This window comes from Castanea sativa, chromosome 4, assembly GCF_040712315.1.
Source record: "Castanea sativa cultivar Marrone di Chiusa Pesio chromosome 4, ASM4071231v1".
Lineage (NCBI taxonomy): Eukaryota > Viridiplantae > Streptophyta > Magnoliopsida > Fagales > Fagaceae > Castanea > Castanea sativa.
Window position 1 is genome coordinate 21,645,019 of NC_134016.1, and position 15,677 is coordinate 21,660,695.

Consider the following 15,677-nt stretch of genomic DNA (forward strand, 5'->3'; position numbering starts at 1 on the left):
TACAAATAAGCATGGAGAAAGAAAAAAAAAGCAAAAAAATAAAAAATAATAAAAATAAAAATATCAATTGGTTTGAGAGAAAGAAGCCGGAGGGTTTTTACTGTAGCCGGGGGTTTTTACTGTAACTAATGTAAATGCTCTTTAAGCAATAAAGTTTTATTTTATTTTATATTTTATATTATTTAAAATAATAATAAGTATTCCAAGATTCCGAGAATATGAAAATGGAACCATAAGTTAAATGATATTTTATTCCAAACTCTATTACCACGCACCAAACGTGACCTTACAATTTACGATGTCTGTAAAACAAAAATCCAAAAGGAAAAAGAAAATGGAATCCGTAACGTAAATTCTTTGGGTTTTTTTGGTTTTAAGGGATTTGCTTCAGCTTCAGCTTCAGCTTCAGCTTCTGCTACTGTGTCTGTGTCTGTGTCTGCGAGGGAAAAATAAGTTTGTTCAGCCAATTTCTTCACAATCCCAAAAATACTTTCTCGTCTTCTTCTTCAGGTATCTCTCTCTCTCTCTCTCTCTCTCTCTCTCTCTACTTTTCTTTCAATTTTTTTTTAAGGTATTATAACATTGAATTTGTGTGTACATATATGTCTATATAACTATTGATATATGTTGTTTTATTTCCTCGGATTGGGGATTGTAGGAGAGGAGTTACATAGAAATGTTGCTTAGAATATATAATAGAACACAATAGAATTTGATTTTTTTTTTTTTTAAATTTTTGTACACATGCAACTTTATTATGAACTCTCAATTAAAGTGCTTACTTTTTTATGGATTTTCATTGAGGCTGTCATTTTGCTTTGCCAGTTTGAGTTTCCCTAAATGACTTACTTTTTGCCATATTGGTGTATTTTGATTTTACAAAGTCAAATTCACACTACCCATTTTGATTTCTTTTCTTTCTTCTTCTTTTTTTTAGGTTTTTCCTAATGACTGCAGTGCACTGTGTATTCGGCTTCACAGAAATTGCCTCTCTGTTTTCTTTGGTTGTGAGTTGGGTATATTAGAGGATAATGAAAGATGTTATCAACACTGCATATGTTTAGTTGAAGAAAGTTGATACCGCACCCCTATATAAGAGCATTCCAATTCCAAGAGACTAAAAGTCGTGTGTGCACGCGTGCATGTGTGTGTGTGTGAGATAAAATGGATAAAAGAGTGGAACCTTCACCATTTGAATGGTTAGAGGAATATAATGGGCAGCTATATTCTCCCATGAGAACAAAACGGAAGGTAAGATCAAGGAAAAAGGAATTTATTGGTTGGGGATCGAGACAGCTCATCGAATTTCTTGCTTTGATTGGGAAAGATACCAGCCAGCAAATCTCTCAATATGATGTTACTGCCATTATAAATGACTATGTTAATAAGAACAACCTTCTTCACCCCTCAAAAAAGAAGAGGATTGTTTGCGATGAGAGGCTCCATTTCATTTTTGGAAGGAAAGCAATTAACCGAAACAAAATTTATGAATTGCTAGGAGCACACTTTGCCGAGAATCAATACGAATCTGACGATGATTTGTCATGCAGCTCTGATGAAAGGGAGAATGTTTTTGAGAGCAATGAACGGGAGAATGTTTTGAGTTTTGAGAGGAAAACCCATCAAAAGAAAAAAGTTTATGAAAGTCCAAAAATCGATTTAACTCCAAAAAGCAATTTTGCAGCCATAAGTTTTCCCAATATTAAGCTCGTCTACCTGAAAAAGACTCTAGTTGAGGATCTTCTCAAGGACCCTGAAACCTCTGAAAGCAAGCTAGTAGGAAGTTATGTGAGGATCAAATCTGACCCTTACGATTACCTTCAGAAGAACTCTCACCAGCTTGTGCAAGTTACAGGTGATCTGCTAATTTTTATTCTCTTCTAATTGACAGTAATTTTTATTTACAAAAAATAGTTGTTATGTATTTTCCTTAAATGATCACAATTAAACTTTTATTAATGATCACGTTTCTTGTCAACAGCACTACAGTCCCTGAATAAAATTCCTTTTTGCGCATTGATACACCATTGATAAATAATCCATCATTCCAACTGCTATTAGTGTGTGGTCAATTATGTTTATGTTACTATATACAGAGTTTAATGGGTTTATGTTTTGGTTAGTCCATAATCCATATATGCTATCTTTATTTTGTTAATATATGGTGGTGTTATTATATATTTTCTAGGTCTAAAGAAGGCATCTGGAACTGGCGATACAAATACGGAAGTCCTCCTCCAACTTTCCAATGTGGTAAAAGACACCTGTGTTGCCATGCTTTCGGATGATAATTTTTCTGAGGTAAGAGTTTTGCAGATTGATTTAAAGCTATGAGCTTTAAGCTTAATCTTGATAAGCCTAGTTTATCAAGTTACGTGCTGGTCAGTCAGCATTTGCATGCTTTTTTCTTTATGATATTGAGCCCTTGTTAGGCTCCTAGCCTGTATCAGCACTTTTTTGCACATTAGGGAAAGGATTTGCTGCAACCTTGTATGTTGCAATTGCTGCATAAAGGGTAAGGTGGCAGTCAAAGAGAAGTGACAAGTGTCCCATTGCCGCATAACTGAATTTTTTTTTTTCTTCTTCCTTTCTTTTGGTTTCAGCCCACGTCAATCCATGGGCCCCTTTTTTTAAAAAAATATTTTGTGATTTTACAAATAAACTGCTGTAGATGTAAATTGTGTGATTTTGTAATACACAACTATTCTGTGATTTATGGTGAGTAATTGTTTTAGTAACGCCTAAGTTCAGAGGCAATAGTCTTCTCGGAGCCCCAACTCTTATAGGAACTTCGTATCCTATTCATTCCTTTGCTTTTTGGGTTTATTTGTTTTCTTGCTCTTAGCTGCTAAGTTTGAATAAAATAGTTTTTTTGTGTTAAAAAAAAATGTTATAAAAAACCCATAAAAGTAAAGGTGGTTCTTTAGATGTTAGAAGTGCTAAGATAAATCATTAATAGGCTTTGTAGACTGAGTTTTGGACCTTTTGTTCATCAATAAACAACATCTTTATAGGTGAGCTGTAATTGTTTCTAAAATTGGGAGACTGGTTAGTTTTGCAGTTTGAAGTTATTATTGAAACTGCACTTTTTAACAACTTTTACTGAACGCTCTCAATTTTTTCAAAAAGCCTTACCAAACCCACCCTAAGTCGTAGATTTGAGGCATACGTACTCATTGCTGACTTTGGGTGGGATCCATGCCCGCCCAAGTTTTAAAATGTTGGAAGTCTCTGCGAGGCTGCCTTTTCAACGCCCATCAAATTGCTGCTTTAAATATAGTCCACTTGGTCTTAAGCCTTAGTAGATCTTTCATTGCGCATTTTAGTGAAGGCAGTTACTTTGCCATGGTCATTTTACTGTAAAAACAAAGAGGGAACTGAAAAAAAAAAAAAAAGGAAAATTTTTTTTTGGTTGGGGGGGGGGGGGGGGGGGGGGGCGGTGGGGGTGTGCAGATCAGAAACCATTTGGAGTCAATCAGATGGTTGTTTTCTTTCCTCTTTGTCCATCAACATAATGCTCTTGAATAACTGATTCTTGGAGGTTTGTGGTGAGGATAAAGTATGGTAATGGGTGGGGTAAATGGGATTCTGGATCCTTTTATTTAGGAATCTCATTGGGCAAATGTGTTTAAAGGCGTTGTGATATGGTGGCATATCTTACTGGTATATTGAACAGCATAACCTTGATCATCATATTAATTATCCTGAGGATGGCGAGCTCTTAGATCCCATGGCTTTAAATTCCCATTTTAGGTTGGTGTCCTTTCAGGTTTTTCTTTCTTTTTAAGGTAGGAGAAATCCTCTGAGACCTTGAGAAATAGGCTTAAATATGCATGTAATAAGTCGGAGGCTGGTGTCACTACTCTTTATGGTGTGGACAAAAGATTTGATTTGTTTCACTTGCTGGATGCTGTTCACTGAAAAATGTACTCAAGTACATTTGTGCTATTGATTTTGATTTGGTCTTAAATACATGGATGTTCCTGTGTGCAATATTACAATTTTGGTTGGATGTTGGAATCATATTTCAAGTGGTTTTGAATTCTTCTAAGAAAAAAAAAGTATTTTTTTGTTCCTTTTGTGGTCATCATCGTGAACTCAAAGTTTATTTTTCTGATTAATAAATTTGCATTGCTTACCTATCAAAAATAACAACAGAAAAACATTTGTTCTATTGTGCTTGTATGTGTGGTCTACCTTAGCTTTTTAAAGTTAATTGCAGGAAGAATGTAAGGATTTGCAGCGGAGAATAAAAGATGGCTTGCTCAAAAGGCCAACTGTTGTAAGTATTCTTATCTATACTATTATTTAATGGTCTTCCTCTGTTTGGATTCCTCATTTTTTAGTTCAAAAATGCCCCTACACCCCTATGTTTAAATAGAGACAAAACTAAATGACAATTCAATAATAATGCAACTCTAACTCCCAGTAAAACACTGCCTAAAAAATAGGACCACTCCTATTACTTTTTAAATTGATTTATTCACTTATAAATTAGATTTTCAAAATAAAAATTATATATATATATATAAAATAAAAAAATACAGTTTTTTTTTTCTACAAAATAAGACCACTTAAAAAAAAAGCCTCATCGCACACGCAAAGCGTGTGTGATGAGGCTAGTTGAATTTTGATTTTGATTTTAATTATATATTATTACATTTTGGCTTGGCTAGAGACATGTATTGAGAACTTTGTGCATGTTTGTGTGGTTATTGTTGCACCCTAAATTCTTGGAGGTAATAGAATAGTTCATGGACAGAGAAGAGAAAAATTCTCATAATATGCATAACAAAAGCCTATAGCATGTTGGTTTCTTTTGGCATGATTTATGACCCATTTTTGGAGCTTCTGATTTTCTGAAAATATTTGTGTAGGCATTAGAAAAGGCTTGAACCCTGGTAAGACATCTTAATGTTAAAGCAAATACTTAAGTCTTGCCCTTTGAGGTTTAAAAAAGAAAATATGTAAGGTTCCGATGTGTAATCATCTTTCTACCTCCCCACAAGCAGTTATTTTATAAATTCCTTGCCTAGGCTTTGAGCTGTGTGTCTTAATTGTGAGTAAAACCATCACTAGTGATATTAAGAAATATCATTTTTTTTTAGCTTTGTGCATGCACTCACAATATGAAGGGCCCTCTGTTTTTATTAATAGTGCCACCCCTTCTGTGATATCATACTTCTGCCATCATCTGCCATCACCACTGTTTGGGGAAATTATAATTTTCATCACTGAGCTTTGGTGTAGGTTCAATTTTGGTCCCTCAAATTTGACAACTTTGGATTTGGTCTGTAAAATTACAAATAGGGAAAATTGTGGCCCCTCCATATATATTTTATGTTTATATGACTAATGGGATGCTGAGGTACCTCATTTTTTAGGGACCAAATTTGAACTGACAAAATTAAACTGACCATAGACGGAGATGAAATTGTTCCATTTTTTAAATTTTAGAGACCAAAATTGACGGACCAAAATTCAAATTTTAAATTTAAATTTGAACTTTTATAAATTTGATGGACCAAAATTGAACTTACTCCAATTTTTAGGGACCAAAATTATAATTTACTTGTACTTTTTTTTCTTAGTTTTTATAAGCAAAGATAATTTTTTTTAATTGGAATTTTCTTGCTAAAGTTATAGCAATAGTAAGAAATGTTTTTCAATGTAAGAAGGCTTCAATGGCTGACCAAATGCATTATGCTAATGGCAACTTTCATATGTTCTGGACATTTTGTACTCCATCAAATTGAGGCAGGATGGAAAGTTATAGCAATAGTAAGAAATGTTTTTCAATGTAAGAAGGCTTCAATGGCTGACCAAATGCATTATGCTAATGGCAACTTTCATATGTTCTGGACATTTTATACTCCATCAAATTGAGGCAGGATGGAAAAGATATATAGTATCAGATCCCTTCCATAGAGTAAGCATTTGAGGTTAGAACTTTCTGTAAAAGCTTTGTGCTTTAGTGAAGCTTCCCCTTTCCCTTGGAAGAGTATCCAAAAAACAAAGGCCCCAACTAGAGAAAGTGCCAAATGATTGTTGTAGATTAGGTGCTGTATTTGTAAGAAGGGTGGGTAAACCACAAATCATTTACTTCTCCAATGTGAAGTAGGCAAAAAACTGGGGGACATGATTCTGTTTTTGTTTGAGATGCTGTGGGCTATGACTAGACGAGTTTTGGATTTGTTGTTGACAAGGTCAGTTGGATAGACACCTTAATGTCGGCATATGGAACACTATTCCATTGTGTTTTAAGCAGTGTATTTGGATAGAGAAATGCTCAAAGTTTTGGAGATTATGAGGAATCATTCTTAGACTTGAAGCTTGTGCTGATGAAGACCTAATATGATTGGATGGCTGTCAATGCATGTTTTTATTTCTCTAACTCATTCGAATTATTTGGCCTAGAGCTTTGTAGCTCAACTGGTTGGCATCTTTTTGTGTTTTTAATGGAGACATCCAAGGTTCAAATCCTCCCTCTCCTATTGTAACTATTGAATATAAAAATTAAAATTAAAAACTTATTTGAATTTTTTGATCTTTTTACTTTTTTTTTTTTGAAAGTTTTTTGATTGGCAAGTTTCACAACACAATGGGTCTTTTATGTTAAATGGCACCTCTACTAACCATGAAAATAAGGGGTGGTATGTGAGTCACAAGTTCAATCCCCATTAGGTGTGTAAGTTATAAACCAATAAAAAAAAAAAAAAAATCAAAATCTTATGCTAACAGCAAAAGGATACGTTGCATTTGCAGATTCTTTATCAGCTTCTTTTTGGCTAAACATTAACATCAGTTGCCTTTTTGATTGTCTCTAGTCTTTTGTTCATTTCTCCTTTTTTTGGTTATATTTGGTGTTTCAGTTTTTTGCTAATATTCAATATATTAATGTGGTTCTTAAACCTTTTCTATAGGTGGAGCTTCAACAAAAGGTCCAAATATTGCATGAGGATATTACAAAACATGTAGGTACTAAGTATTTGAAAAATTAACTATTAGCCATCAGATTTGCTTGCACTTTTCTTTGCTTATGTTCTCATTGTTTTTATTTTATTTTTTGAGGTGGGGTCCAAGTTTGTCAATTAAGTGAACGGGGAAAGATATTATCCAGATGGGTAAATAGATTAAACTTCAAACAATAACAATTAATTACTATTGCTATGAAGCAAGCTCATATTTATCTTTGTTACCTTTTCTTAATAACGAGAAACAATTTGAAAGAGGTGAGTCAATTGCTAGAACTATAGGTCCTAGAATCAAAATGAAATAAGCTTACTTTTCACTTGAAATGTTGATGTGGCAAGAACCCAGAATACTGATATGAGTTATAACAAGCCTATGTGAATGCTAAGTTCTAAAAAATATGAACATTTGTGCAAAATGTTGCTGACAACATGGAATTACAATTGATTTTTGTGAAATTATATATAATAGAACTGAATAGAAGAGCTCCTTGCTGCTGCAATAGAAATTTATAACAAAACAAGTATATCATGTTTGAATGGCAACTCTTTTCATTTGCGAGCATTTACTATGTTCGGAATTCCCTTCAAATGTTGCGTCTTATGTACATGTTTGTCTGTTTTGAACCTACATGATGTAAACAAGAACATTTGCAGTCATAATTATTAAAAGAGAAAAAGAAGACATTTCACAGAAAAAAAAAATGGAACTTCACATTGTTCATGAACAAATTTTCTTTATCGAAAAATTTATAATGGATATTGGTTCTATTAGCTTTTCCCTAATGTGGGTGATGTGCTTAGAGTCCAGGAATATATTAATTTTTAAACTATGCATGATTCTTCATTGTTGGGTGCTTTAATATCAAACTGCACATTTGACAAGCTTTGTCAGTATATTACAGTACTGCGTAATACTTTCTTACCTTTAATTAATCTCATGTTGAACTGCAGTTTTTTTTTTTTTTTGGGGCAAACTTTAAGAAATTAATTGTGGTATCTTCCATGTAAGGCTACATGCTCATCATTTCAGCTGTGAATTTTGTCTCATACTTTTGGTGCAATTTTGATTGAATTCATCATCAAACTGACACTTTCTCCATCCTGTCGTGGTTTTGTTCCAGTGGCTTGCAAGAGAAATTCCTATGTTACAAAACCTCATTGATCGAGCCAATGAAAAAGGATGGCGCAGAGAATATCCTTTTAATGATATTTTTAGATTACACACCATGGTTGAATGTTTTGGCCTATCTTGGTATTATTTCTGAATCTGACTCAACTGATGAATCAAGGGATGTGGTTCATATATATAACTGAGTCATTTGTTACACTATTGAACCAAAATCATTTATGTGGAATGTGCATTATGTGGGTGGTACATAAAAATGGTTAATAAGAGGATTTCATGGCTAGGAAATGAAATATTAGTTTGTTCAATGTATATTATTTTGTCCTCTTTTGAAGCTTTTTTATCGAATGATGGTAACATGTTCATAGAACAAAGAGCTTGTATTTTTTTTTCAGGTTAAAATCAAATCCAAGTCTTACACCTATACAGGCCGAATCCATGACCTTGCCCCATCCCTCCCCCCTCCCCCAATCAGTTTATGGGGGAAGGATATACCATTTGGTCCAAAGACCGTTGGCTCCAAAATAAAATATCTGAGACTGTCTTTCCTTATTGATATACTTTTTCTTATGATTTGATTGATAATACATGAAAGTAACTTTTTCCATGTATCTTAAGACTTTAAATCCGTATTTAGGTTGTAACTAAAACCTAATCTGAAACCTGAGATTGCTGGTTCAACTAGGATATAATTCAACCCTGTTTTATGGTTTCAACTTATTGTTTGATGCTGTGCTTGGATGTGGGATTTCAAGGTGAGATTTACTCAAAAGTTGTAATTTGAGAATTCCCTTTTTTTGATTTCCCTTGTTTGGCTTTAGCAGGAAAGTTATTTTAAAAATTCTGTTGAATTTTGAATTTGGCGTTTTATGTTTTTGCATTTTTAAGCATTTGAATCTTAATTTAGAATTCCAAGGGGGGATGAGTAATTTACAAATTCTACCAACATTCTCGGACCACCCACCATTACAGAATTTTGAATTTGAGATATTAAGCATCAAATTGCAAGTTCAAATTCCGAGGGGGAAGGGATCATTTTTAAATTCTACTGACATTATTATTCTCAAACCATATACCTATTTACACCATAACTACCATTATCGCGAGTCGTCACCAACACACAACACACCTCCACTACCACTAACACCAACAGAATGTTATCACACACCACTATTACCAATTCATTACCATCATTATTGTAGCTACTGTAATGTTCTAATTTTTAAATATGATCATCCAATTGATGGAAACTTAAATTGATGGGATTGAAATTCCTGTCAATTTAAAACCTGTCATTTTTTAAATTCTAAAAATTTTACCAGTTCTTCATCCAAACACAGCCTAGGAGTTTCCCAAATTAGATAAGGAAGTAGCGGTTACTGAAAAAATAGTTGGGGAGATGCACCCAACATTTGAATTTTGGCTATTGAATTTCTTGTGTTAGAGCAGGCATTGTGTTCCTGTAACTCGATGGTCTACTACTTCCATCATTTTGAAGTATGCATGTGTTCCCCCGAAGATTATGTTCGTGGTTCATAAATAAGAAAAAGGATGCAGCTAGGCTTGATGGTATGACCCACTTACTGAGAAACTTTTTATGATACATTGTATGCTGGAAATGATGCCAAATTTTTGGCCATTACATTGGTATCACTCATCTTTGGAAGCCGACAATGATGAGAAGAGGGTGGAAGTAATGATGACATTGTCGGTATTGGTTGTGATTGATCTCTGCCCGTGTGTACTTTTGCATCATTCCTATAAATGATCAATAACATGGACAAACAAGGCATGATTGAACCAATACTAGTAACACATGGTTACAAGGAATGTGATATATTCCCCCAGCAGATCCATACCATACACTTTACTGACAATGGTCAGAACACATAATTTTATGACTAGATCCATGGTGAGTTTTATATTATTTCTCATCAACGATAGGGTTTTTTATTTTTATTTTTATTATTTTTGCATAGGATTGGCATTGTGACTATCTTGGACTCAACCTAATATTTTTCTATTCACCCAAAGCAGTTATGAGCCACAACACAAAGGCTTACGTACTATGCTTGTTCATGTTATTTGATAAGCGGTCCAATAATTGCCACCCTGGGCTCCTAAATTTGTTCTCTGTTAAAGCAATTAGAAGTGGTGAGTTATAATTTAGTTAGAAGAAGTAATGCTTTGCAAGATTCCAATTAGAGTTTAGGTCTCTAGGAACTTTTCTCATGAGAGCTCAGGGACTGGAGCAGGGTTTATGATCTATAAGAGGTGCAATAGTTGGAGGAAAAAGTGATCCTTTAAGGCTAGTATGGGATTCTCTGGCTCCTTGGGTAGAGGTGGCGGCCCCTTGGGTGAGAGAGATGCTGCACGTAACAGAAACATAATATACTTTTTTCCCTTGGGAGTTTGCATTATTTGGGTTCTAACATTGTCACATTAGAAAATACGTCTGATAGGATAATTTTCTGCTGCATCTAAAAAAAATCTTCTCACCCATTATTACATTTATTGATACCTTTAGTATTGCTAACCACCAGAGCGTCCTATTTTGAACACTTAATTCACTATTTTGACTCTCTCAAAATGGAAGGAAATTTTGTGTCAGACTTTTGTTAAAGTGTCTTAATTGAATCTGCATGGATGGATCCTCTTTTTTCCTCTAATACTACTACATTTTTAAGACCATCTTCTCACAGCAATGTCATGAAAATTATCTGGTTTTGCATGCCTGCTGTATGTATGTGGTTTTATGTTGTTGATACCCATGCTTTGTTTAATACTTCATCACAAAAAGCAATGTACCATAGGAATGTCGTGTCTTGTATCTTGTAGAGAGAACTTGTGATGGAATTTCGACTTACATAACGAAAAAATTGTAAGTAAACTTTCCCATAAAGCATCTTTGATATCCTTAATTGATTTACGCTTGATCAATACCTGGAGAAAAAGCAGCTGCTCCAGAATCCAGATGAACAGTCACGGCTGTTGCATGAGGTCCCAAAAGTAATTGCTGATGAAATAGGACCAGAAGCTACACCACAGGATACTCCAGAAAATATAAAACAAGCAAACAGTGGTTCACCTAGGTCAATCCTCAGTGGAGCTTCTAAAATTCCTAATCATGTTATAGCAACAAATGGAACTGCATCAGCTTGGACGTCACATAGCACTGATTATGCAGGTGCATCATTTAGATTATTCATTTCTTTCCTTGAAGTGTTTCCCTGAATAGTTGAGGTCTTTTAATCTTGTGTCTGTGTGACAGTGATCGCCACATTTCTGCAATGTTCATGACTGCATTTTTTTATTTTTTAGTTGGGGGTGGGGGGGGGGGGGGGGGTGTTATTTAACATGGATCTTCAGAATTGACTGACCTATTGAGTAAGAAATGGAATTGGTGAAACATAATACTTTATTCTTAAAGTATCTTTGGTTATACTACAATTCATTCAGATGGAATTTGGAAGTCACTCTTCCAGAATCCGTGAAATAGTTCACTTTTTTGGTTTTCCCACGTTAATAAAAATGACTAGTTTTCCAAAGATCGTGCCTAAGATGACATCAAGTAATGAGAGAATCCACTTTTATGTCAAAGATTGTGGTGATGCAATGGAAATCATCATTGATTCATTCCATCTGACGTAATTCCCAAACTACCCTCAGCATCATGAAGAATGCCTTGCACTTCCTGTTGCACGAGTTCAATTTTGAATGATTCCAGTAACGTAGGATTAAATGAGCACACCAAATACATTGAGGTTGATTGCAGTTTTGCATAAGATTTGTTTGTGTGGTTGGTTGGAGAAAAAAGGAGGGGATGAAGAGAGAGAGAGAGAGGGACTATCTTGGTGTTTGGTGAATAAAGGGAATGAAAATTTTGGGAAACCATTACTAAAATTGCATTCCATAAAACCACCAATTTGATGCGTTGCCAAAATAGCTTTTGCAGAGCAATTTTAGCTTGTTTGGGAAGTTGTAACAATTTTTTGTTACAGGCTGACCATGATGGGCATTCATGTTCCAGTTTTGAGGGCAAGTGTCAAGACTCAAGATAGTGATGTTATGTTATATCTTTTAATTGCAAGTGATGACATATATAGAGGAGTCAATCAGTCTCTATTCTAGTTCTAGACTACCATTCTGTCTTACTCATATTTCAATTCCATAAAAGGGGAAATAAATGTATATCTTCAGGGAATGCCACAAGCCCCTTTTATCACCCGCTTTGGTGATATCTATAATTATATTGTTTCCCATTGTCCCTTGTTATGGTGCACTTTAAATTTGCAAGGGGCAGACTATAAAACAAACCGTTCCTCCCCCCCGGCCCCCTTCTTTTTTTTCTTGTCATGATTATCCTTTAAATTCTGATATCTCAATTATCCTTTAGTCTAATCATTTACTTAATTAATCATGCTTTTGTTGCAGAGTTTAATCACAATGTTATTGAAGAACAGTCAGTTCAACCATCACATTTCATAAACAAGAGTAATGGTGAGACACAGCTTGCAAATACAGAGGTGAATAAGTTTGTTGATGAAATGGTGGCAAAGCAGGTAATGACATCTCAAGTGATTGATTTGAGTGATGACGAGGAGGTCGAAGAATTAAGTGTTGCCAAGAAAGTTCCTGATGACATGCTGGGAAGCTTGTTATGGCATTACTTAGATCCCCAAGGAGACATACAGGGGCCCTTTTCTTTAACATCCCTAAAACGTTGGTATGATGCTGATTACTTTCCTCCAGATTTTCAGGTCTGGAGGGCAGATCGGATCCAAGATGGAGCTGTATTATTGAAAGACATACTTGGCCAGAATTTTCCCAATTGAATGTACTAGAGACTAGACTAGATTTGGTGCTCACTAAATCAGGGCATAATCTGTAAATTCAGTTTTAGATTTGAAGGCAAATAGTTGATCTCCCAAGATATTGGGAAATTAAAACAAAGTCTATTTCTTTTTCTTTTTCTTTTTTTACAAGGATTTTTGTTATTTGATGTCCATGAGAATGTGTATCATGAAATAAAAATGATCCTTTGAAACAGTGTATATCTTCTATTGAGTCTTTCTGAGATAGATCTTCACTTATTTAGCTTGAATTTACATAAGAAGGGTAACTGATTGTTTAAATTAGTAATCCAATGTCAGCCTAATTGATTTTTGTTTTGGATAACCAGTCAGAATAATTTCTCTTACCTAAACTTATGGTCCTATTATTATCAATATCTTATTTTGAGGCTGAAGTTCAATAAATCTCATATTTTGTTTTGTTGAAATTACTAGCTTAATTGGTACCAATAGTAGAGGCACCGGTGAGTTGAAGAAGAGATAGCCAACCTAGCCTAGGTGATGGTGTGAGTGAGGGAGACTGTCTGAGTCTCAGAGCATGAGTTAATTTACCTAAACAAAAGAAGAAGAAAAAAAAAATGAAGATCCTAGTATATCATTGCTCCGTATGCTTGAGTTTTCCAATATTAGGTTGAATTTTGATTATGCCACCCAACGGCCACTACTATAAATAAAAGTAAAGACTGGGCAATGGATAAAAGTACAGTAGTTGAATTTGAATTGAATTAATTGATCCATAGTTCATACCCGTGTCCGTGTGATATTATTTGTTCCAAGGTAAAGGTAGTGTGCCTTGAACTTGAAGAAGAGAGAGCCAACCTATACTATACATTTTCTGACCAACTTCTAGCCTTCCTCCCTATCTCCATCATGGGTGAAGTGGGCTTTCTTGGACTTGTTTTTCTAAGGAGTTTTGTTGGGTTTCTTGGCCCATGTCGTGTAGTCTAGTGAGAAAGTATAGTCAATGGGCTTTTGGGTTAAGTATGTTGTGATGGACCTTGAGCCCATATGGGCTAGTACTGCAGGCCCAAGGTTTGTTGAGTGATTTATTGAGTTTTGTTAAGCAAAACCCAACCCGTGTGGTGTAACTGTAGAGTGGTTTCAGATGCCTTTGGCCCTTTTTTTGCTGATTAGCCAAGTACCACCCAATGATATTTTTTCACGTGGTGCTTGTATTAAAAAAAATACATTTTTTCTTAGACATGTAAAAAAAAAAAAAAAAAGAGAGATCATGTTCAATCGAATACCCACTTAACATGTGAGTCCCTCTCTACTTAACTCTGCTTCTATTTTTTTTTTTTTTTTTAAATTTGGATTGTTATTAATTATTGAATTGGTGCTTCTACTTTTTTTTTAGAGTTTCAATCTATGGCATCCGCTTCTAATAATACTCTTTATCATTAGATTAAGACATCAATTAGTTTTTTATGTAAGTGAAGATTGAACCCTAAATCCCTTATTCAATCATCAGAGATTTTACCAGTTAAATTAATTGAAACCATATGAGGCTTCTACTTGAAATAATTATTCTTTTACCTTTTTTTTTTAAGGAAAAATTGTTCTTTTACCTTGAATAGCTCTGTCTACAAAATAACGACAATTTATCTCTAACAATCATTTCTTAGAAACAAACACACACACATCCACAAAGGAGAGGGAAATAGGTTATAACATAAAAGCACACTATAAACTCCACTCAAAATTCATGATCTTTAACGATTTTTTATGTCATGGTAATCAACAAAAGCTAAGGGCAAAATCTAAACAGTGTTAGATTTTAGACCTAAAATGTTTATAAAAAATAACAATGCCAAATAGGAATAAGAGTACACTAAAAATATACAAAGATGTACTCAACAACCTAGCAAAAGTAAAACTACTTTTTGATGTGTTTTTCCTTCTTTTTTTTTTTTCTTTTTTTTTTTCCGAAATAGAATTTTACTCTAACCTATATTTAAGTGTACGTGTGTGGTGGGCCTTTCTGTATTCTGGGTTGGACTGCTCCCGCCATACTGTGGCCCAATAGTTTTGGGGTATAAGAGTCGAGATTGGCTCAACTAAAACCCTCCTTAAGCTAGCTTGTGCACAAGCTAAGACCCTTTTATAGAGATCTTGATCGTGTGTCCACGACAAGGTATGCTGTCATAAAGACATTATGGCAAGAGAGACATATATAACATGATAATAAAAAGAGGTATTCTAACTAAAAAGCTTGCTGCCAACTAAAGATAACTTTGCAACAGGAAAACATGATAATATGAGTATGGCAGGGATAAGTTAGCAACAATGAGAAGAATAATGTTAATGCTTAAATAGTCATGATAAAAGAGGTGAAGTGGATTAGTCTGCTAAACTTGGCTCCTTTGCAAATTTAAGTCCAATAAGAGAACCAATCTCCAATGTGGGCAATCTCACAGGGAAATCCTACCATAAAAATTGCATACTTTGAAAGAATGGACCTAAGTGACTTAATCTTAAATCCTTTAACTTGCTAGAGAGTATGCTATTGAGAGGGAGAGAAGGGAGTAGCCTATTGGTGCATGCCCTATCACACTTTTGTTTTCTCGCTTCACTTCCCACTCTCCTATTTTCTTTCTCTTTGTTTATCTTCTTATGTTTTTTCTCTGTTTTCTATTTCTCTCTTCTTTCTATGTTTATTGTTGTTCTTCCTTGTTCTCCCGTTGTTGTTTACTGTGCACAGCTAAGGCATTTTTATACTACCTT

General features: G+C 34.5%; 1 protein-coding gene across 1 annotated transcript; it reads left to right on the top strand.

Annotated features, from left to right (window-relative positions):
- The first annotated feature begins 276 nt into the window (after positions 1 to 276).
- Positions 277 to 13,149, top strand: LOC142631218 (uncharacterized protein At5g08430). Its single transcript, XM_075805334.1, has 8 exons — positions 277 to 510; positions 938 to 1,855; positions 2,189 to 2,301; positions 4,223 to 4,282; positions 6,924 to 6,974; positions 8,096 to 8,166; positions 11,031 to 11,287; positions 12,535 to 13,149. Exons 2-8 carry the CDS (start codon positions 1,165 to 1,167, stop codon positions 12,933 to 12,935), a joined length of 1,644 nt encoding a protein of 547 aa, XP_075661449.1. The 5' UTR covers positions 277 to 510; positions 938 to 1,164; the 3' UTR covers positions 12,936 to 13,149.
- The last annotated feature ends 2,528 nt before the right edge of the window (positions 13,150 to 15,677 follow it).

Coding starts and splice junctions, on each gene's coding strand:
- LOC142631218 (XM_075805334.1), top strand. CDS start 1,165: ATGGATAAAAGAGTGGAACCTTCACCATTTGAATGGTTAGAGGAATAT. Junction 6,975..8,095: donor ATGAGGATATTACAAAACAT/GTAGGTACTAAG, acceptor GTTTTGTTCCAG/TGGCTTGCAAGAGAAATTCC. Junction 8,167..11,030: donor GAAAAAGGATGGCGCAGAGA/ATATCCTTTTAA, acceptor TAATTGATTTAC/GCTTGATCAATACCTGGAGA.